At 32.0% G+C, this 22,738-nt stretch overlaps 2 protein-coding genes and 1 long non-coding RNA gene across 6 annotated transcripts; 1 reads left to right on the top strand and 2 right to left on the bottom strand.

The window, feature by feature from the left end:
* Positions 1–2,381: 2,381 nt before the first annotated feature.
* LOC105777839 (polyadenylate-binding protein-interacting protein 3) lies at positions 2,382–8,765 on the bottom strand. 4 transcript variants are annotated; one of them, XM_012601335.2, is made up of 12 exons: positions 8,559–8,765; positions 7,772–7,934; positions 7,109–7,286; positions 6,773–7,012; positions 5,011–5,132; positions 4,762–4,831; positions 4,540–4,573; positions 4,117–4,394; positions 3,881–4,024; positions 3,152–3,250; positions 3,019–3,075; positions 2,382–2,738 (listed from the first exon to the last, which is right to left on the bottom strand). In XM_012601335.2, exons 2-10 carry the CDS (start codon positions 7,873–7,875, stop codon positions 3,179–3,181), a joined length of 1,242 nt encoding a protein of 413 aa, XP_012456789.1. In that variant the 5' UTR covers positions 7,876–7,934; positions 8,559–8,765; the 3' UTR covers positions 2,382–2,738; positions 3,019–3,075; positions 3,152–3,178. The 4 variants fall into 4 exon arrangements, with proteins under 4 accessions (XP_012456789.1, XP_012456788.1, XP_052478719.1 ...); XM_012601334.2 differs by having other exon boundaries at positions 3,019–3,069; positions 8,559–8,764; XM_052622759.1 differs by lacking the exon at positions 7,772–7,934 and having other exon boundaries at positions 3,019–3,069; positions 8,559–8,764.
* Positions 8,766–16,342: 7,577 nt separating this feature from the next.
* LOC105777952 (nascent polypeptide-associated complex subunit beta) lies at positions 16,343–18,306 on the top strand. Its single transcript, XM_012601486.2, has 6 exons — positions 16,343–16,504; positions 17,156–17,223; positions 17,405–17,553; positions 17,676–17,732; positions 17,840–17,878; positions 17,971–18,306. Exons 2-6 carry the CDS (start codon positions 17,156–17,158, stop codon positions 18,156–18,158), a joined length of 501 nt encoding a protein of 166 aa, XP_012456940.1. The 5' UTR covers positions 16,343–16,504; the 3' UTR covers positions 18,159–18,306.
* On the bottom strand, positions 17,512–22,656 carry LOC105776670 (uncharacterized). Its single transcript, XR_001128051.2, has 2 exons — positions 21,379–22,656; positions 17,512–19,911 (listed from the first exon to the last, which is right to left on the bottom strand). It is a non-coding gene; the product is annotated as an uncharacterized LOC105776670 (long non-coding RNA).
* Positions 22,657–22,738: the final 82 nt, after the last annotated feature.

The raw sequence follows: 22,738 nt of genomic DNA, 5'->3' as shown, positions 1-22,738 counted from the left end.
TTTATTTATTAAAATAATAATTTTATAAGTAAAATATTTTTTTTAAAATCTATAAACAAGAATTAAATCATATTCAAACTTTTTTTTTCTTTTTTAGTTTTATTTTATAAATAATAATTTATTTATTATACGTCTGATTTTGTTCTTGAGTCCTTGTCAAATTTGTCGAGCATTGGGTACTGTCTTTGCCCACAATCATCGACACCAGTAACCATTCGAACTCTTTGATTTTCACATCCTCTGTTGTCAAGCCATCGAATCAGGAATCAATTGTGGAATTGTTGACATAACATTTCATCTACTAGGTCTTTGATATCTCATTTTTATTTATATATCTCCAATCATGACCGCCCTCAAGCACAACCTCAAATGCAACAAACTCGTTTTAGGCATCAACCTAAAGACATCGACTTTTTCTATTTTCAACCTCAAGCCATAGTTTTTAACACTTGAACTTGGTGGTCATTAATGTTGAAAAAAGAGAAACTGAATATGCTTAAGTCTTCTTCATGATTTTTTCTTAAATTGTTTTATCTATAAAATTATTATTTTAATAAATATATGTTGTTATAAAAATAAGAAAAATGTTTATTAAATTATTTTTAAATATTTTTATAATTTTGTATATATTTTATAAAATCTTATGTATTTTATTAAAAATTAACTTTTAAATATTTTTATTTTTATAGTTTTTCAATTTTTATTTTTAAGAACAAAATTAAATTGACAAAATGGGTAAAGTTGAGGGTTAAATTTGTTGAATTATTAAGAATTAGAATCAAATTGATAGAATCAGAAAATTAGAGGGCTAAATTTATTATTATGCCAATAAAAAATGGTCACACTAATATTCCGCTAGTGATTTAACGAAGGAATGACTAAAATATCAAATTTTAATAACATTAGTGGCTAAAATAGAGATTTTACCAACCTAAATGACCAAAATAGAAACACATCTTTGGTTGGGTGACTATTTATATAATTTACCCATTAATTATTTGGAAAAAATTAATTTTTATAGTAATTCAAAATTAAGTTTTTCTTACAGTAATAATTTTTCAAATTATTTGATAAAATGAATCTAATGAGTTAATTAATTACAAAAGAAATAACTAATGTGCAACAAATTTTCAAAACAAATAACTTGTAACAATTTTTTTTAGAAAAGAATAAATTTTATAAAGTAACACTATTACAAGAATGGATTTTTAAAGAAATTTTGTACTAAATTTTATTTTGAAAAACTTTGATATTTAATTTATTTTAAGGAAAACATTATAAATTGGGGAAAAAATTACCATTAGAAGTTATTGTGCACAACTATTACGTACATGGAAATGCTAAAAGATTTGGAAATCATAACATCAGTTGTAACGATTTATTATGACAACTCTAATACAATAACATCTTAATGAATCTTGTGTTTCACTCAAAGACGGCATTAAACATTACTTCATTAAGGAGTTCTTTAAAAATAGCACAATTGAATTAAAACATTTGCCAACTGAAAACCAATTGTTGTTAGATTAAAAAAGTTGAAGAGCAAAATAAAAGTGTGTCGAGTTTAACTTGAAAGCACCACACTAAAGTAAATTTCTCTCTACACCTCTCAAGAAGCTCTTGACAAAGCAAATTCCCTCAAATATCTCTCTTGTAGCAATATTTCAAGAAAGCTTCCTACCCAAGCAAAACTCTCAAACCTTATTCATGGCCATGTGAAGCAAACCAGAACACAAAGTCCCTCGTCCTTTGAGAATTCTCAACGAAGATTACCATCTCAATGCTCTACAGAGACGACTTAGAAAAGGTGGTAAAGGATCCTCCTTAATTGTTATGACTAAAGACACACCAATACAAGACCAACTACCCAGTTGTGACGCTAGTTGCAACTAACCAAGACGATTTATCATAAGATAATCTCTTAATTTTTCAAGTGGATGATTTTGTTGATCCTACGTACTACTCTACTTCTGGGAGTACTATTTTTGCCAAGTTTGTTGATACAGGTAATGAAGTTGGGTCCAGTGCCTTGCTAGAATTAAGTGGGAGAGAGAGAGAGAGATAAGCTTGATCGTGCAATTGAAACTGATCCCCATTTTGCTAAGACCAGAATTGTTATCTTCTTATTATAAGACCTTACACTCGGTCCAAGAGACAACCTAATGTAAAGCACCACATCCATTACCAGGGCAGCTCAAACTAATGCATATAAAATCAAGTCTCACAAAATTCGAGTTTAAAAGGTATTAATCGATGCACCAAATGTTTAAAGATCATTATAAGTGTTAATCAAGCTTCAATGTATCAAAACAAGAACCTTGTTTGGGTTCTTCCATTGAAAGAAAAAGCTTGATCCAAATTAAATTATAAAGAATCCAGGCTACAGTAACGAGAAAAAATATTATTAAAAGAATAGAGGAAATAAAAATAATATAGAATGCAACAAAGATCGATCCAAAACTATAAAAACACTAAAAACAATAAATCAGAAAAGTACAGGTTAATTAACCAAAAAAAAAAAAAACTGTAAATCCAGAGTAACAATGTGAATGAAGTGTGTATAGGGTTATATAATTAACCAATAATCACCCCCTGGCTTTGTTTTGAGAAAGTTGATCCATCCAAGCAGCCTGTCAAAAGTCAAAGTTTTATTATTTGCGAGCAGAGCAGAGCTCTCCCAAAAATGCCGTTAGTGAACTAACTGGTTAATGGCGCCGTCCTCCTTTGTATTGCATTTCCTGCAAACCAAAGTTTCAGTTTCTACGACCCAACATGATTATATATACACATAATCATCGTATACTGCCCATTCTCAAGAATGAGAAGAATACTTGCACCAAGTTTGAAGAAAGTTTTACAGAATTCTCCAGGAAGCATCATTTGCCACTCTCTCTCTCTCTCTCTCTATATATATATATATATATATATCATACAAGTAGTATATATAGGAGTGTGTTCTAAGTATGCTACACAGCAATCAAGTCTACACAAACTTGGATAATTTTCGGAATCACTTACGGGTTGGTAGTATACCACTTGCCGTTGACCAAGAAGTGTCTGCTGCCCATACTGCAACTTTGAAGAATATAGTAAATAAGTAATAAGCATATAAAGATGGGTCAATGGAGATAATTGTAAATAAATGCTAAACCTGAGGTCCATTTGGATGATAATATGGTTATGATGATTGTGTTGGTGCCACCTGTTGACTCAATATAACAGGCTGGTGGCCAGGAAAGGAGGGTCCTATCTGCAAAAACCATGTGATCGTAAACGAAGAAGCATACATTTCCAATTGAATAGGGGAAAAAGACTAAACCTGCAATGAATTTAAGAGTCAGGTCTAGGTATGACAAAGAATTGTAACATCATATACCAAAGTTTTACCATCTCATTTATTAAAATATATGCAGCTGAATGAAGTTGCAAACTGTAAAAAATTACCAAATACAAGATTCCTTGCGTAAAAGAAATTGCAATTTCTAGTTAATATCCTAAACCTTTTATATATTAAGTCAAATCAAATTAACTTAACCCCACTTAAACCATTCCAGACAAATCACAACTGTGATAACAAAAAACATGGAAAAAGATGAATGCTATTAATGAATCAATGCAACAGTATCAAAGCTCCCTTCAGAGCTCAGGCGTCCACTCATAAGTTATAACTCGAGTTCAATATTAATTGATACATAATATATAACCAAAAGAATACATTAGAGAACAGGATCTATCAATTTCAGTACTCATCAAAATCAGGAGGTTTAGAAAAATATGGAGAAAAAAAGCCCTAGGTGATGCAATCATTGCCAGTCAATTGCATTTCTTGCTTTCAGGATCAGTGTTCATAAAAATTGCAATTACTTATTAAGCAACTTACCCCAAAACTAACAGGCATGTGCATATGTGGTACAGGAGACATTTGTGGTTGATAGTAGAAAGAACCATCAGACACTGGGGTTGGAGGCCTAGCAGCCGTTTGAGATGGTATAAAACTCTTTGCATTAGGGTTGAGTTTGAATTCCTGATAGCATTAAGCATATTAGATGCATAAAAGACAAACAGAGGAAACAACACAAAAGAGCAAAGAGTTCACTAGACGCTGAGATAACAAACCTTTGCATGGGGATTCAGAGTTGACTTCTTGGAGGATAATGAACCCATTGATGAACTTGGTGATAAACCAGGGCCACTAGACGCTGAGACAGCAGCAACACAATCTGAATTTGATGATGCACAACTACCAGGTTGTCCGTGGGAGTTTGCAGAATGTGTTTCACCAATTACTTTGCTAGAAGCTGGGCTCTCCGAGGGTTCACGAGAAGAACTACGTTTTTCACATGGCCCAGCTTTATCAGATGCATCAATCTTGTCATCCAATAATGAATGAGAATCTGCATTACAAATCAATCTATGATCAGTATATTAAAACAACCACCTGCAGCAGCAAAATTAAGTGCAGTTTGATATTTGCAAAAAAAATGCAGTTTCTATTTTATGGGCCACCAAGCTGGCACCTAGATAGTAAAGCATACTTACCAACAGAATTTGACAATTGCAGGTCCTCAGATGGCTGCATAACAGGATTACGAATTCAAACAGAAAATATATACATGTTAGAAGCAAATAGACTAGAAGAAGATGCACTAGAAATAGGAGTTCAAATGGAGATATGAATCATTTATGGAAGTTAAAGCAACAAAATAAGGAGCTTCACATTCATTGATTTGCTTATCTACAAAACTTCGAAGTTCAACTTACAGATTGTTTTTCAGCAAATTCTTTAGCATCACTGCTTCCTCTGTGTTCCCCAAGCAAATCATCTTGGATTCTGTACTACAAGTGCCTAAATCAGAAAATATGAAAAAGCTGGCACCTATTTGATGTCCAGGGAACTGATCCTTACAGTAATTACTTCTAATACTGCCTTACAACAAGGAATCAAATAGGCAGATAAAACCAGTAAACACAGATAATGTTGGCATGTCTTAAGGGGAAAAGATAAAACACCTGCTCTCACTGTCAGATATGGGGAAACTTTTAGAAGGAAGTTCAGATGCCAGCCGTCTGGCCTGGTCATTGAAGTCAGAGCGATTCAAATTGATGGTTGCCAGGAAAGGTGGTATATTATCCTACAAACCACAAAAATAAGAGTATGTTATAATGGGAAAGGATCACAGAGTAAATGCATGCATAAACAAACACATCGGATGATACAACTATCTTTGATAGCAACTTGTACTGACAAGCAACAATAATTTAGGAGAATACTGACAAAAAAATCCTTCATAAGTTCCTACAAGTTAAATTGAAATAACATCAAAGTGCAGACAGATAAAGTATGGGAAGGGCATGATGAAAGATAAGTTGTGAAAAGAAATTTTCAGGATAATGGCATTGTTTGAACAAGTACCTAAAAGTAAACCAAAAATCAAAAGTCATAACTCATAAGACCACTATAAAAAGTTAAATCTAACTTCACAAGAGTAGAGGAAATTCAAGTAACTCACTCCAGACCAGGAGCCATGACAGAATAAACAATATGTGATTCCATCTCAAAATTTTGTCCCAAGAGGTACATGCCCTCCCAACATGCATGACAACTACATTTGCTTCCAACAACCATCCTAAAGTCCTTAAGCTCTCAACTCCTAATCAAATTATCAACTTCTTCAGCACTCAAATTCCATAAACATATTCGCAACACCCTTGCACACTTAAATCTCCCATTGTTGTCAACAAGCAAATTAAGTTTCACCTTGTCTGAGTTACAATTGAAAGAATAAAGAATAGGAATCTGCAATGCATGTGTACCTTCTCAAGTAATGTCAATTATGATCAACTTCAGTGAGCATTCCAAATTGTAACTGACCCCCCACTCGACCACACACACACCTACACTAATCTACCTCTCAAACCAATTCATCATCAAATGAAAATGTCTAGATGAATATTTGAGTAAAGAACCACTAGGAAGACTTATGGCTCGCAATCAGATCCAATAGCTTTCTCTCTTCATCAAAAAAATCAAATCTTGCTACTTTGTTTACTCTCTTTTGGTGATATGGCAGTCATGAACCCTATTCAAACAACTGTTCTCCACCTACATTCTTCCTTTCCAATGAAATGAATACATTTTTGCGGTCAATGTGCAATCTAGTCACAAACCTTTGATACCAAGGAACAGAATAACTACTCATTTTGTTGCCTCTTAATATAAGTACAATCAACATGTCATGACATTCATAACCACAGAAATACATAATTCTGCACAAAACTCCTTTAAAGAAGACAGCAACATTCCAACTAAGTAAAGACCTTATGTATACATAAAATATAATTTTTATATGCAAAGCCCCCAACTTTATATATAAGTCATCAAGTAAGAATCTACTTCGAAATGCACGTGCTTTACAATTTACTGATCTCTGATAGACCACATAAGCAAAGGTCAAGTTATTATCTTGTGTGTAAAGGGACCATTCAGAGATTTTCCCAGTGAAATGGCGGGTCATTCACCCCAAGCCAGAGCCCTAATTGGAGCTCAAACACCACCCTCACTAAGCTCCACTGCAGGGAAAAAGTAAAAGCCACTGCTCCAGGGTCATGCCAAACAAAGCTTATTGTTGATCATAAGTTACCTGATTTATTTTTTAAAGAAAATACACAAACTAAAACTGGTTAAAATTTTGGACAGAACCATTCACTATATATATTTGCATTCAACAAAGAAAGAACTAGAATATCTCAAATTCCAAAGGTCAATAACTACCACTAAGGAAGAGCTTGATGGAATTCGAACTCCTACAGATCCTTGCAAACTGGTCAAATCAGCAGACCTTCTACTATGAGAATCAGAAGAATCTCCAAAGGTCTCAATATTGTGAGAATCCAACATAATGTCCTCCTCTTCTTCATAACCACTATCATCGAACCCTCTACCCCTTAGGACAGAAGAAAATCTCATCTCCTCATCAATATCAAAATTATCATGAAGATCAAACCCTCTCTCCTGGCAGAAATTCATGCAAAGCATGAGAAATTTTGAGAGACAAGTTAAAAGGGGAAAAACAATAAGAGGCAAAATTTTGATATTACAAAAAGTTACCTCTGTTAAAAGAAGATCCTGGGTCTCCTCACCCTCAATCTCTATTGCTATTCTCATTGCTTCCCTCTCAAACTCTCTCATATGGAGACCTCTCTCAAGTTTTGTTGTGTAAAGTTCCTCATTGAAAGTACTTTTTATACCAAATAACTTTTGGTTGGTTTCAAACTGATCCCAGTTCCTAATAGTGCAATTTCGTGTGTGTGTGTGCATATAAATAAATATTAGTAACACAAAGTGGACTATCGCAGAGATTAAGTAAAAACAAAAACGAATGGCACACACATATATAACGATCATCAAAGTGCAACAATTTGCTACAAGATTTAAACAGCAACTCCATATCAACAAATCTTGCAGAAGCAAATATCAAATGAGAAATCATGTTTTTCTTGACACCCTTGATTAACCCCAACACTAAAGCCACTAAAAAACATTTCCCAGACTTGAAGTAATATCGCATCTTGAAATTCCTAAATTTTTTTTGGCCAAGCAACTTATTGATGGAAAACAAGAAGGATGATAAAAACAAAGGAACCAAGTTTGATATATAGAAATAGAGATTGCAATAGACGAAAACAATATAGATGCAAGTGGGTTGAAGTAATAAGATGTTGGAACAATAAAGCAATTGGAAGACATATATTTCAAAAGAGAGAACACAACCTAATCCACGGGCTGTCAAAAATATTTTCTAGTTCAGGACACTGTGGATCATCTTCGCCAGGAACCCAGGGCGCTAACACCCTCTCCCCCACGGCCAAATCCATTAGCAGAAGATTTTGGCAACATGGCTTGTTGCATATTCAGCTCAGAAGAAAAAGAAATCCTAACAAATAAATCTTTGCAGTAAAAATTCAACCCTTTCAAGATCCAATTCTAAAATATTAGCATTCAAAATTTCTAAACCAATCAGTTTTAAAAATAATTAAGTGGGCTCAGAAACCAGTAAATTATTAAACCTAAAGTTGTAACCAATACAGAAGCATATCTCCTCTTTCTTTATGTTAAAAGTCATAATCGTTTGTAACTACAAAATTTACAGCAAACTGATAAACATGATTAAAAAGTCAGGCACAAATGCATGATGATCTATCCATGTTAAATGAAAATGTAATTCAATTATTAGTGAGCCTGAGGGATTGCCAATCCTTTAAACTTAAAATTTCTTTATTACCTTCAAAATTTTGCACAGGGCTTTAAGTGCAAACGATAAATAAAGTGAAACTAAACTGAGATATCAAATAACTAAATGCCATCCGCAAATAAGTCAGCTAGCATGTATTACGTAAGTAGTAAGAGATTAGTCCTGATTCAAACTAGTTCGACCAGGAATTATTCTCTAGTTCGCAAATGAATTATTAAATTAAACAGCACTAACAAAAACCTTTCGATCGTAACAAAAATAAAATAAAAGATAAGAAATAAAAGAGAAACGAAAGAAGCGACATACGATACCCAAAACATGCGTCCACATGACTTGATAATAACTGCGAATAAGCTCTCTCTCTCTCTCGCTATTGTACTTCTTCAGTTTGACCGAAATTGAAAATGATTTCCCCCCGAATTACCAGTCATATTGCAGATAAAAGAGCAAGGGTTCCGCTTTTGTGTGACAACTTTCAAGCCCTCAACGCCAACGAATACTTCAGCTAAATACAATTTTCATATTAGGCCAACTCACTATTTTTATATCAATTTTATAAAAATTGCATTTTTCTCTTTTTACTAAATATCATTTTTCTCTTAACTTACTAGATTTACAATATGTTTTAGATTTTAAATTAATATTATCCCTCGATATTATCCATTAATATTATGACTAAATAAGTCATTACACCTAAAAAAATACCTATTATCCCTCAATTTTATTCATTACACCTAAAAAAATACCTATTATCCCTCAATTTTATCCCATATTTTCTACCCTCAAATATTTTTATAATCTTTTACGTCCTATATCACATATAACTTATTTCTGGCTTTAAATTTAAAAAATAAGATAAAGATAATCAATATAACCTTTTCATTTTTATAATATGTAAAAAATTTAAAATCAAAATAAAAAACTTTTTAATTCCCCAATAAAAATATAACCCTTCCATAAAATACATATTATTTACCTACACTAATAGAAAGCTTTCGTTCCCCTTTTCTTCTACAACTATTTTTTCATGAAACATCTTTGAATGTCACAAATCTGCGAACCAAAATCTAAATAACTTTCTTCTCTAATCTCTGACATTGATTGTTAGATCAACTTGGATCTACGGTATATTCTTCGACGCATCGATGGCTACAAACCCATCATACAGATTTTTGAATCGTTATTTAAAGCTTGCTAGCCAAACTTATTTTGAAAAAAAAAACTTAACAGCCCAATGACATAAATAAAAACTTTCGAATAGTTCTGTGACCATTTTGTAAAATTTTGAAGTTAATAATTAAAACGTAAACTATAATACCCGAAATTCAATAGTGTCAAAAAATGCGATTTTAGAACCCCATTTCTGTAAACTGAGCCCATGAATGATAAATACAAATATTTACGAAATTATTATAAAAATATATTAAAATTCGGTTAAATAATTTAGCTGAAAAAATACTTAATAAATACTTAGGGACTAAATTATAAAATTTTAATCTCTATTGAATTTTAATTAACAAAAGATTTGAAGACCTATATAGCATTTAGCTAAATGGGCGAAAATGGTTATTTAACCATTTCTAGTCATGAGATAGTGGAAATTGATGATGTTTCCACTTAGATTAATTAAGAATAAAATAAACATGATTAAAGCTTAATTAACTAAATTAAATTAGATTAATTAAATCTTAATTAATGTATATATATTTAAGTTAGTGGAAAGATGAAACAAAACAATCATCTTTTTCAAGCCCTACCGTCCACTTGAAGGAAAACAAAAACTACCATTGTTGAGCATAAAAGCATTCAGCCATTACAAATTAACAATGTAAATTTAGTTTCATGTAAATTTTATATTATAATTATGGGAACTTGGTTTAGGTAGCCCATGTATCGATTTATTTAATTGTTAAAATTTTGATAAGTTTTCATTGTTGATAATTGGTTGGATTTGGTGTGAAATTGATAGAAATTAAGCTTAGGTTGTAAAAAGGACTAAATTGTAAAGCTTAATTGTTAGCTTTGTACATTAGGATCAAATTGAATAAACTATAAATTTGTTACGAAACAGTGATAATAATAGAAAGTATAAGGTCCCTAAAGAATAAATGTGAAATTAGATTTTAATCCAAAGTTCGATACCAAGAGTTATGCTTGTCCTGAGTTTAGGGACTAAATTGAATAAAATGTAAAATATGCTTGAATTTATGTTTGGATTTGAATTGGATGGGAATTGATAAGTACTTATTTGTTGTATGACTGTACGTGCCTAAAGACGATGTTGAGTAGTCTAAAGGAAAAGGAAAAGCAAGAGTCGTCGATGAGTGACGCGAGATTTTTGGTTCGTACTTTTATGATTCGGAATAGAAATAATTATATGCATATACTTGTTTATTATCATCAAGGTGAGTATATCATTGTTGTATGAATTGATTTGTTGTGATTGAAGTTGAATACTGAGATAGGGGACTGAAATATGTTATATAATGTGAGATATTGTGTGTTGATGATGAATTGAAGTGTGGTTCTGAAATTGAATGTAAAATCATATATATATATATATGAATTTGATTAAATTGAAATGGAATGAGATAAATGGTTGTCTTACAATTGAGCAATGTCTAGGGTACGATAATACAAATGTGATCGAACATAATGTATGACAAGTGAATAAGAATGATTACAGGTATGATAATGCATATATGTATAAATGTTGCCCGTGTGAATGTAATAAAAGGCTATAATACACTTGTCATGTCAATAGGGCCATATACGTGCTTGCACAGGTTATAACAAGATCTAGAATTTGTTACAAATTATCGGGTAATATAACGAGATCTAGCATTTGTTACAGATTCTCGAGTAATATAATGAGATCTAGCCTTGTTGTGGATTCTTGGGTAATATAATGAGGTCTAGCCCTTGTCATGGATCCTTGGGGTAATATATGACACATGTTTAACCTGGATGGGTAACTAATTGTATTTTCAGCTCAAACAAGCAGCTTAGTTCACTCGTGTATCCAAGTCTATTTTACTAGAGTCTATCGGGCGAAACATTATAAATGAAATTAGAAACTTGGATATGTAATGAAATAGGTTGATAATTGGACATGGTGATAAAATGAACTATATGAGATTGTTATGAGTTTGTGAATTGATAAATGTATATGGAACTATATGTGTATTTTTATGTGTCTCGCGATATATGTGATTCATTTTAAAAAGAGTAAACAAAATAAATTATGAAAATTGTTGGAAATGAGTCCTGGAGGCCGAAATGAGTACAAATAGATCGGTAGACTCTAGAAAGGGATTGAATGGTAAGTTAAAAGGTAAATGATGTTAATTGATCATGAAATTGGATGGCTTAATGTTAAAGGTATATATGTTTGTTTCATAAGTGGTGTGGAATGTTTAAATAATATATATGACATTTGGCAATTAGAATGAATTGGTCAATTTTATTGTAATGATGAATGGATTGATTTGCTAAATTTCCATATGTATACTACTATATGTAATTGATAATGAATTTGTTTGGCATGATAGAATATAAATTGGTTAGCTAATGTATTTATACTTTGTGATCAACTACTAGTGTTTAAGATATTTAATCTTAAATCATAAAAGTACTATTGAGCTTTATTTGTAACACCCCTTATCCGAGACCGTTGCCGGAGTCGAGCACGAGTCGTTACTTGACTTAACTTACTAGTTTGAGGCATAAAAATTTGCTTTTAAAATTAATTTCACTATTTACAACAAAGTTGTCTAATCGTGTAGCAGTTACTAAATTAATTATAACTCGAGCTACGAAACTCAAAATTTAGATCCGTAAATTTTTCCTGAAACTAGACTCATATATCTTCTTACCATAAATTTTTCAGAATTTTTGGTTCAGCCAATTAGTACAGTTTATTAGTTAAAGTTTTCCCTATTTCATTGTTCGACTGTCCTGACCTCTCTTCACTAAAATTCAATTTTCTCATTGTATGATTTTAATATGGTGTTATCACTTGTTTATACAGAAAATATACTCATTAAGGAATCTATACATATAAATTATATCTCATAACTATTTTTTTATAATTTTAATAATTTTCTAAAATCAGAACAGGGGACTCCAAAAATAGTTTCACCATATCTAATTAAAATCCACATATCTTAGAATATAAATTTTTTTCTACATCGTTATTTTCTATGAAAATAGACTCAATAAGCTTTAATTCTATATATCATTCACCCTCTAATTCATTTTATACTATCCTTGGTGATTTTTTTAAAGTCACGTCACTGCTGCTGTCTGAAATCTGTTTCATTGCAAATTTTTACTTTTTCACAATTTCTAGGTATAAATTATCACCTAGGCATACATAATACCAAACATATTCTTACTTAGCCATTTTAATAGCTAAAAATTATCACATATTTACACATCATCCTTTAGCATTATCATAAGGACATACATTCAAAATGACTAAGTCCCTATACATGCCATAGTTCAACATTGATCATCATAAAATACCGAGTTGTTGTGGTTGATAGTGTGGACGCTCTCTGACGTCTTTAAGATCCCTGAAGTAGCTTTGCAATACTATAAAAGAAAGAAAAATAAAAGAAGTAAGCATAAAGCTTAGTAAGTTTACAAGTAAATAAATAACAACACTTAACACAAATAATTATACTCAAGTAACATGATCCCTAATTTCCTCTTTACTTAATCTCTTACTCGTTCTCTTGCTTGTTTACTTAGCTAACTCATGATTATAACTTACTCTTCTCTTGCTGAAATTTTGGTACTCAATTGATAACATAATATGTTCTTAACTCTTATAACTCACCTGAATTTGCTATTTATGCTTTTCCTGAACTTTCATGGAGCATAATTTGTTTACTAGCCTGTTGAGCCACATTGGAATAATAATGATACTCGGGTCTCTTTTCTGATAATAACATGCCAAAGCCATGTCCCATACATGCTCTTACATGGGATGTTTCTTGTACTACCAATTCCATATCCCAGATATGGTCTTATATGCGAGTTCTCATATCGGTGCCCATGTCATGTCTCAGACATGGTCTTATGGCGGACCTCTCATCTTGGTGCCAACGTCATGTCCCAGACATGGTCTTATATGGGACCTCTCATAATCTCAATGATGCCAATGCCATGTTCCAAACATGGTCTTACATGGGATCTCATCGCCCAAATGTCATGACATTTGTATCCGATATATTCCAAAAGTTTCAACGGGACTTTTTAATACTAATTCTCTATCATATCATACTTAAGTTAACATTAAATAAATTCATGAAATAAATATATAATTGCTGGAAAATAACAGCATTAATAATAATTATTGAAATATTGCATTTATTTACCGTAAACTTACCTCGGTACAAAATATAGCCAAATCCACCCACTTAGTCTTCAACCTTATTCTTTCCTTTGTCTAACCTCGAATTCCGTTCTTCTTGATCTATAATAGAAAATTTAGTTTATTTAATACTCACATTCATCAAAACAGTCCTTGACTCAATTTTGGCAAAATTACAGTTTTACCCCTAAACTTTTGCATATTTACACTTTTGTCCCAAAGCTGGGAAATTAAACTTCATCTCTTATTATTATATTTTATAACATGCTGAACATTTTTCCCTTCTATGACAGCATCAAATTCTTACTCTAACACTTACTTATAAACATTAGGTATTTTTGTTGATTATGTCAATTTACTCGTTTTCACTTAAAATCGACTAGCAAAAATTATTTAACATAATTTCTAGCTTCATATTCTATCATAAAACATCAAAACAAACACATTTCACCTATGAGTATTTTTCCAAATATAAACCGTAGGTTAAATTATTGCTAGAATAAGCTAAATTAAGCTACCGAGATTCTAAAAACGTAAAGAACATTAAAAACGGGACTTGGAATCACTTACTATGAGCTTGAGAAAGTGAAGAAACCTTAGCAATGGCTTCCTTCAAGTTTTGGCAGCAAGCAAGGATGATGAACACAATTTTTACATCTTTTTCCCTTTTAATTCTATTTATTTACTAAATGACTAAAATGCCCTTACTAAAAAAGTACTATTTCACTCATCTCATGTCCATTTTTGTCCATCACTAACTAATGTCCTAACTACCATATAAAGACCTAAAATTTAAAATTTCATAATAATTGGACACCTCTAACATGTAGAACTCAACTTTTACACTTTTTACAATTTAGTCCTTTTGACTAAATTGAGTGCCCAAACGTCGAAAATTTTGAACGAAATTTTCACGAAATCATTCCATAAAATTGTAGGCCATAAAAATATAGTAAAAATAAAATTTTCCTCATCGGATTTGTGGTCCCGAAACCACTGTTCCTACTGGCCTAAAATCGGGATGTTACATTATTGCTTAGTGTATGTTTTGTTTTCTCCGTGTGCAGGTATAGGTTAATTTCGAAATTACCGGAAGTGGTTCCAACATTCAACCAGAGATCTTCGACTCAGCAATGTTTATATAATCCCGTTTTGTTTAATATATGGCATGTACCTAGTTTGTGTCGGTTTTTGGTATAATATGTGATATTGTGAACATTTGAAGTTAGAATTGGTATTTTGGAAATGGTTAATGGTGTAAAACTAATTAGTATAGTAGTTGAAATGTTAAGTTTTCTTATGCATCTATATAATGCATATAGTTTAATGACTCAAATGATAGAAATTGACTTGTATGTTAAGGTTAGTTTTTGAATTGAATAGTCAATTTGATGAATTGGTTGGGATGAAACATTCGTGGTAGTATATGAGGTATTGAAAATGTGTTTTTATGTTTTTAGTAGGTTGAAAGTGAACTTGGCCAATTGGTTAGATCATTTTGGATTGGTACAGTTTGAATAATTTGCAAATATACAGTCATGTTGCGATGAGTAACCCCCGAAGTCTTAACGCCAACCTAAGATTTTGAAAACATTGCAATTTGGTTCTAATTCGACCTCGAGTTAGCAAAAAAGCTTTCGCAAGCTCGTATAAGATCCAAAAATTATTATATATCACATCATATGCATGTATTACTCATAAATAAGTGTTCAAGAGTATAGATTGAATGTAATTGATCATAGTTGCTCTGGTAACTAATGTGGTATCCTGTAGTTTAGACCCGACGATTAGGTCGGGTAAAGGGATGTTACATAAATTTACTAATAGTTTAGTAACCTTAGGTGTAGTTTACTCAAATATTTATTCACATGTAATGGTTAAGTTAATACAATGGATAAATATCAAAATTATATATGAACTTTGATTCAATGTCCAATTTGATATATGAATTTTGATTTTATGCAATTACACACATTAAACCGTGATTTTGATTCAATTCTACACATATTTATTTTTATGTTGGATAGGTCTAATTATTTGTGTATTTAATATGTAAATGTAAAACGATATTATATTAATAATGATGTTTGTTATTTACAAAATTAAATCAAATCAAATCAAAATTTCATATATAAAATTACATAAAATTAAAATTATATATAACATTGCACCATTGCTCATATATAGTTTTGGGATTTATCCCTAATATAATGATCTATTGGTACAATAGTAATTATTTAGAAAGAGGGCATATGGTTGAAGTTTTATTAACCCAAAATAAAACATGGATAAAACACTTTTATACATGAACTTTGATTTTTTAAATTTTATTCATGAAATTTTAATTTGATCAAATTCTCATAAATTATCAACAGAATTATTGATATAATACCATTTTATGTATATATATTGCATACATAAATATTCATATTTATCTAATATAAAATAATTTGATATATTTATTTTTTAAATGCATATAATTGAATCAAAATAAAATTTTATGTATAAATTTAATCTACAATTATAATTTTATATATATAATTACATAAAATCAAAATTCACTTATAAAATTACACAAATCAAAGTTTTAAGAATAATTATGAGATTTGTCCCAGTAAAATAAAACGAAAATGGGAATGAACGACGTAATAAAAGATGAAGCTTGAGGGCGTCTGAACCGTCAGATCAAAATACTAAAAATCCAACGGCGGAGATAAAAACCCTAAAGGCATAAAAGTTGGAGCTTGAGGACAGGAACTTAAGCGTGCTCTTCTCACTGGGTTAAGTAAACCCTATTTTGTCACCCTATCTTTTCCAGCTGTAGTTGCAGTCGAAGTCGCGGCATATCCAGTTTAATACTCCTACCGTAAAGGTTTCAATATCTTAATTATCTCTTTCTTTTATCATTTGGTATCTACGTTTTGAATTAAAAAAAAAACAGTTAAATGTATTTCATATCTGTCATTCTAATTTCAATCAATGGCTGATCTCTTTTCTTTAGATTGTTTTGGGTGACCCTTTTGTTTATAAATTTTGCGGGAAGTATTGTGTAAAAAAGCTTATCTTTCATATTCCTTTCATCTGCCAGAGGTTTTTGTTTGTTTGTTTAAATTTTTAGCTTAGTTTATACTTTATGCTTTAACTCTCAAATACAATTAAAATAAGTAAATTAGGGCCAGTGATATTTTTTATATATTGTTCTAAAGTTTTTATATTTCTTTAAATTTGCGTTGTCTATTTTTGTTTTCACCCTTTTTTTCCTGATTTTTTTCACATACAAAATTTACAGGCTTGGAAAAGGATAAGGCATGAGTTAGGAGTTGATTTCGTTTGTGTTGCCCTAGATTTTCTTGCCTATTTATGGTGCTTGATTGTTTCATATGCTTCATATTGTGTTTGATTTGTTTGTTTTAGTGCTTTTGATAAGCTTGTTACCTCAAGTATATCTTAGTTTTTATTGTGTGTATCTTGGGTCTCGATTTATCAATTTTTTTATTGATTTGCTATTTACTCCTTTGGGCAGATGAACAAGGAAAGGCTCATGAAAATGGCTGGTGCAGTCCGCACTGGTGGGAAGGGTAGCATGAGAAGGTATGTTCATGGTTTGAAATTACATTGGATAGGGTAGCTATGTTAAGTTTTTTGCTTTATCTTCTCCAAATATAGGATGTAATTGTTGTTCAATGTTTAGGGGGAGAGAGGTGGTTGAATCTTGATCTCTTTCTAATTTGTATGTTAATTATTTTCTTGTTATTTTGACTTGTGTTAATAGAAAGAAGAAGGCTGTCCACAAGACAACCACCACCGACGACAAACGATTGCAGAGCACCCTTAAGAGAATAGGAGTGAATGCTATTCCTGCAATTGAGGAAGTCAACATATTCAAGGATGATGTTGTTATCCAGTTTATTAATCCCAAAGGTAGATACAGCTTTTTTGAAGTGGACTGCGTGTATTTGAACTATGATTCATACTTAATATTCAAACAATATTCTCAAAAGATTTTTGCACAATAAACTAACATGTGATGGTCTATATATCAGTTCAAGCTTCTATTGCTGCGAACACCTGGGTTGTTAGTGGCTCTCCTCAGACAAAGAGTATGCATCTCTTAACTTTAAAGGCTCCCATATTTGATAAAAAGGAAATTTAACTCAAAAGGCATCATTACCTTTGTTGATCTGACGTGTGTTTTCCTGATTTCCAGAATTGCAGGATATTCTCCCTGGAATCATCAACCAGTTGGGTATGTGCACTTGACCCTGAACAGTTGTGTTTCCTTTTTTGGTGATTGTAAATTGATATCGGCTGTTTTGACCCTTATTCTATAACTTATAGGACCTGATAACTTGGACAACTTGAGGAAATTGGCAGAGCAATTCCAGAAGCAGGCACCTGGTGCTGGTGATGGTACCGGTACTGGTGCAGTTGTCACTCAGGAAGAGGATGATGAGGAGGTACCAGATCTTGTTCCTGGTGAGACTTTTGAAGCTGCAGCAGAAGAAGGGCAAGATACTGCTAAATAGTGTTTTTCTCTTTAATTTTATTGTGATATGTTTTGGTGGTTTTTGGTGCGCTTACCTTGTACTCTTAATGGTTTGGTTCAGAGTAAACCATTTTGTTTTCTAGAATTCCTATTATTATTGGCAATGGATTAGATGCATTTTTCCCAAAGGCCAATAGATTGTCTTGGAATCCTAATCTATGCAGTAAATCTTATCTACAGTTTAAATTGCATGTGGCTGTAGGATCATTTTTATTTGATTTTCCAGAAAATGGATTAGGTTAAGTGTACTCGTTTGCCAAATTAAAGCATATATGAGCTAGTATTGTCACTAAAAGCACTGCTAGTTTGGCCAGCAAATGTTGCCGGTGAGGAACCTTACCTCTTATCCCAAATCAGTTTTGATTGCACCATAGGTAGCCAAAAAACTTAAAACTGTTTAGATTAGATCTCTATCTGGAAAAAAGACTCGATATATTTTTCCAGTTGATGCAATCTCGTGCTCCCTTTGTACTTAAAAAAAAAAAAAGACTATTGAAACTGTTATTCATGTGAAAATCTTGAGAAAGTAACTAAAAAATTTAGGAGTTTCACCGCAACTTGATATCTTGCTGTGGTTGATATTTGTCATTTAATTAATTATCAGAAAGAAGTGGATTGTTTAATTAATTATCAGAAATTAATCATTTCTGAAATGATTTGTAATCATAAATTATAATAAAAAATTATGGCTCTAAAACATTGAATCTCTTGTACTCACTACATTGTTGGTCCGGCTCGAAGGCTTGCCCAAAATGTGAGAAGGTTTAAGAAAAAATATAGGTCTGAAAAATGAGTTTAGACAAAATAATAAGGTTCATTTAAAAAATGGGTTGGGTCTTAAGTAAGGTATTTTTGGTTCGGCATTGCCTAAATTCAGCAAAGGACAAAAAAAAATATTTTTTCTTAATGCTATTTGCTTGTTGTTTTCTCCCTATTTTGGTATCATTTTACTATTATATATTGTTACTATTTTGTTGTTATTGTTCCGATATTGTATAAAACTTGTTTTATTATTAATTTTGTTATTATTTTAGAGGCATTTGTTAATTTTGTTACTATTTTAGAGGCATTGGCTTGTTAAGTTGCATCTATGTTAGTGTTATTTAAGTATATATATTTTTTAAAATTTATTTTCAATTTGTTGAAAATATTTATTTTGATATTTTTAGTATTTTTGATGTATTATATATATTTAAAAATAATATAAAAAATTAATACGGGCTGGCCTAGTGAACATGCCTAAATTTTTAATTAGATTCGGCCCAGCCCAGCCTATGAACACCTCTAGTACTCACCATGCACGAACTTTTTACAATATGCTTTTCGAGGGATGAAAAGATTGATCTCAAAAGAATTTGACAAAACTCTAATGTAAATTTTAAAATTTTTATCTTTTACAACTTGAAATATAATGATATGTTGGGTAGAAGTATTATTATTTTTACATATGTTTTAGTATATGAGTAAGCAATAAATTAATTCAAATGATAATATTTAGTCACCCTCATGATTTATTTTTAGCAATGAGAAAGAAAATATTTTGCTTAATATGAAGTGGTCTTATATTTTCAAGAGTTTTAACTCGTCATTTTAATTTCAAGTTTAAACTTGTACACTTTAAGCCTATGTACATGCAATACTAACATCAAACTACAAACTTGTTCTCTTTACCATGCCAGGTGATGTGATGGGACGAGTCTTGGACCACTTCTACCTTTCTTTTCGACTTCAACCTATGCGTTAAAAGAAAATCGTTAAGGTAAATAGCTTAGTTGAACTCTTTCTAAACTCTCCCTAAATAAAAGAAAGTATGGGTCATTATTCTCAAACACTTGAATTTAAGAAAAATTGTAAAGAGAATTTTTTGAAATTATTTCAGAAATATTCTAGAAATATTATTGTTATTTACAACTTGACCCTAAAAGTCTAGATAAATTATGAAATTGTCCTATTGGTAATTTTGTGAAAAAATTCCTAATTCGAAGAGAGCCTACACTCGACAGATGTGAGCTTGAGGATAGCGCAGAACACTACTTGGTCGAAACGTTCATCCTAGACAAATCATAAAAGTATGATTTTGATTAAGTGTTTATTTAGATAACAAAACCAAGTTCTTGTTTTTGAATTTTTTTAAAAACTTTGGTTTTCCCTTAAACCTATTTTCCGTTGTGTTTTCCAAACCTGATTTTCCAATAGTCCCAGCAATGAGAAGCACTTGAATGATTGAGTGGAAGTCATGAATTGAATTGCACCAGGCATTATGCCTTGTAATGTGCAAGTCTGCCTTTGGTAGGAAAATTGCATTGTAAGGGAAGCAAAGTTCCAAACATTGGACCTTAGGGACAACAACCATTGGATTCCCAACACTAAGTCACAAGCCTTTAGTGGTAATACTATGAAATCAGTGATGAAATGATTCCCTTGTGCTTTCCAATGAACTACTCTATAATGCCTTTGAGTTGACATATTGCCTCCATCAACTATGGCGACTTTAAGTTTCCAAAAATGTTCTACAAGTAAACAAAGCCTTCTCATAAGCTTGGGATCCACAAAATTGTGAGTGCTACCTAAGCCCACCAAAATTATAACCTAAGGGGCACCAATTTGAGTCGCGATCCTTATGGTGTTGTGACTCTAGGATCCTTGAATGGAATGTAAAGACAGAATAAGAGGGGAGAAGGTCTCCCTCTCCTACTCAGTGGATTCAAGATATTCTTGGAAATCTTCAAATTGTGGACTCTTTACTTCACTATCACCATCTGATTAAGGATCCAACAAAAATTGATACAACTAGGACTTTATGCACTTGTGACCAGGGGTGTACTTGACTGCACACCAAAAACATAAGCCCTTATTCCTTCTATCTTTCATATCAGATTGTGATAGGGACTTAGTAAGCCCCTTCTAACTAGTGGCAATTGAGGAATTCCCACCAGAAACAAGATTGTGACTCATAGTAGTGGTAGCTTGTGGAGTAGAGAACAAAGTTGGAATCTAGGATACCCTCTACTCCCTACTAGAAATCCATTCTTCTGATTACTCAGTAAAATACCTTTAACCTGCCTAGCAATCAAGAAGCCCTCTACGAATATTTTAAGCTTAAACAATTACAGGTACTGTTCAATATCTATTTTCAATATACTAGTAAAGATTCTTAAAGCATAAGTCTTACGTAATTGAAGGTGGTTAAGGAGACTTACAAAAACATCATGATATTGGTCTACTAAATCTTGTTGCTTGAGAGAGTCCAATTTTGCCATGGGATCAAGGAAGGAACTAGAACCAAACTTTTCTTTCAGACTTTGAGCATAACTATCCCAAGTGAGTAAGTGAAATCCCCTTTTAATTCTGGGTATAGAAATGATGCCGGTCATGAACCTTCCTTTCCAGGTGTGACATGACAGTTTTCACTTTGGCACTGCCGATTACACCCTCAACCTTAAAGTATTGCTCAAGTTTTAACCACCAACCTCGAAAATCTGTACCACCAAACCTTGGACATTTAATTTTATAAGGTCATAAGAGAGCTTCCAAGTGACTCATTCACGAAGGTGTTCCCATGCATCCCAAATCTACCATGGGAGAAAAAATCATAACCAAATGGAAAACCCTCTAGAATTTCTTTCCTTTTGTCCTGGGAAGACCCAGTAGCAGTAGCAGAAGAGGAATGGCCCAAATATTGCTCAACAAGGCCTGCAATTTAGACTAGATCTCGCCCTTGAGTTCTTCCCTAAGCTCCTTCAAGCGCGAGTCGAACTTTGTGTCCCAATGGAAAAGCTCAATCTGGAGTTTAACAACTTTCTACTGAAGGTGGCCTATTTCCTTTTGAAGTCAGGTGGTCACCCCTTCACCAACCATGGAGGATTACTTAGCTCTGATACCTTTGTTATAGAAGAGCTAAAGAGACGATAGCAAAGTAGCTGAGAGAGGGAAGATGAAGGAAGAGAATCGGGAGAGAAAAGAGAGGAAACAAAATTCTATTCCACTAAATGCATAATTATTTCTCCCTATAACCATTTCACTTAAATGAGAAATAATGCAACGATTAGGAAAGTGGTTACTGTGGCTATTACTCAACAATTGTATCCTCCTTCCAATACACAATGTTTCATTAACATAAGAAAACATAATAAAATGCACCATTTCCTAATGCTTATAAGATGGACTAAAACACATCGTTTCATTAATGGTTCGTTGAACCAAAATGCTGCGCATTATCAATAGTCCAAAAGCCTAGGGAGATAACATAAAAATAACAGAAACTAGAGTCCACATTTCCTTCCATAACAATTGAAAATCAAGATATTGCTAAGAAATGAATGAAAAATGGATCAAATGTTGAAAAATATGGATTAGCTTTTTTTTTTCTCCAAGCTTTTTGGCTTTTCGAAGTTAACCCATTCAAGCTAACCACATCATCATTTTCTTTAATAATAATATATCTAGCATAATTTAATTAGTTGAGATGAAAAACTTAACCACGGTTAAATACCTAAAAATGTATTAACTTGACTTACGATTTTTAAGTTTAATTATAAATTAAGTAAAAATAGGTTTATA

The sequence above is a fragment of the Gossypium raimondii genome, chromosome 10 (genome assembly GCF_025698545.1).
Source record: "Gossypium raimondii isolate GPD5lz chromosome 10, ASM2569854v1, whole genome shotgun sequence".
In the NCBI taxonomy this organism is placed as follows: Eukaryota; Viridiplantae; Streptophyta; class Magnoliopsida; order Malvales; family Malvaceae; genus Gossypium; species Gossypium raimondii.
This window is presented reverse-complemented; position numbering and strand designations above follow the sequence as displayed.

What these genes read in the sequence shown, in the direction of transcription:
- LOC105777952 (XM_012601486.2), top strand. Translation starts at nt 17,156, where the DNA reads ATGAACAAGGAAAGGCTCATGAAAATGGCTGGTGCAGTCCGCACTGGT. An exon ending in CCAGTTTATTAATCCCAAAG is followed by an intron (nt 17,554 to 17,675) that starts GTAGATACAGCT and finishes TCTATATATCAG; the next exon opens with TTCAAGCTTCTATTGCTGCG. An exon ending in TGGAATCATCAACCAGTTGG is followed by an intron (nt 17,879 to 17,970) that starts GTATGTGCACTT and finishes TATAACTTATAG; the next exon opens with GACCTGATAACTTGGACAAC.
- LOC105777839 (XM_012601335.2), bottom strand. Translation starts at nt 7,875, where the DNA reads ATGGATTTGGCCGTGGGGGAGAGGGTGTTAGCGCCCTGGGTTCCTGGC. An exon ending in TTTGACAGCCCGTGGATTAG is followed by an intron (nt 7,287 to 7,771) that starts GTTGTGTTCTCT and finishes TTGCACTATTAG; the next exon opens with GAACTGGGATCAGTTTGAAA. An exon ending in GCAATTGTCAAATTCTGTTG is followed by an intron (nt 4,395 to 4,539) that starts GTAAGTATGCTT and finishes TTTGTAATGCAG; the next exon opens with ATTCTCATTCATTATTGGAT.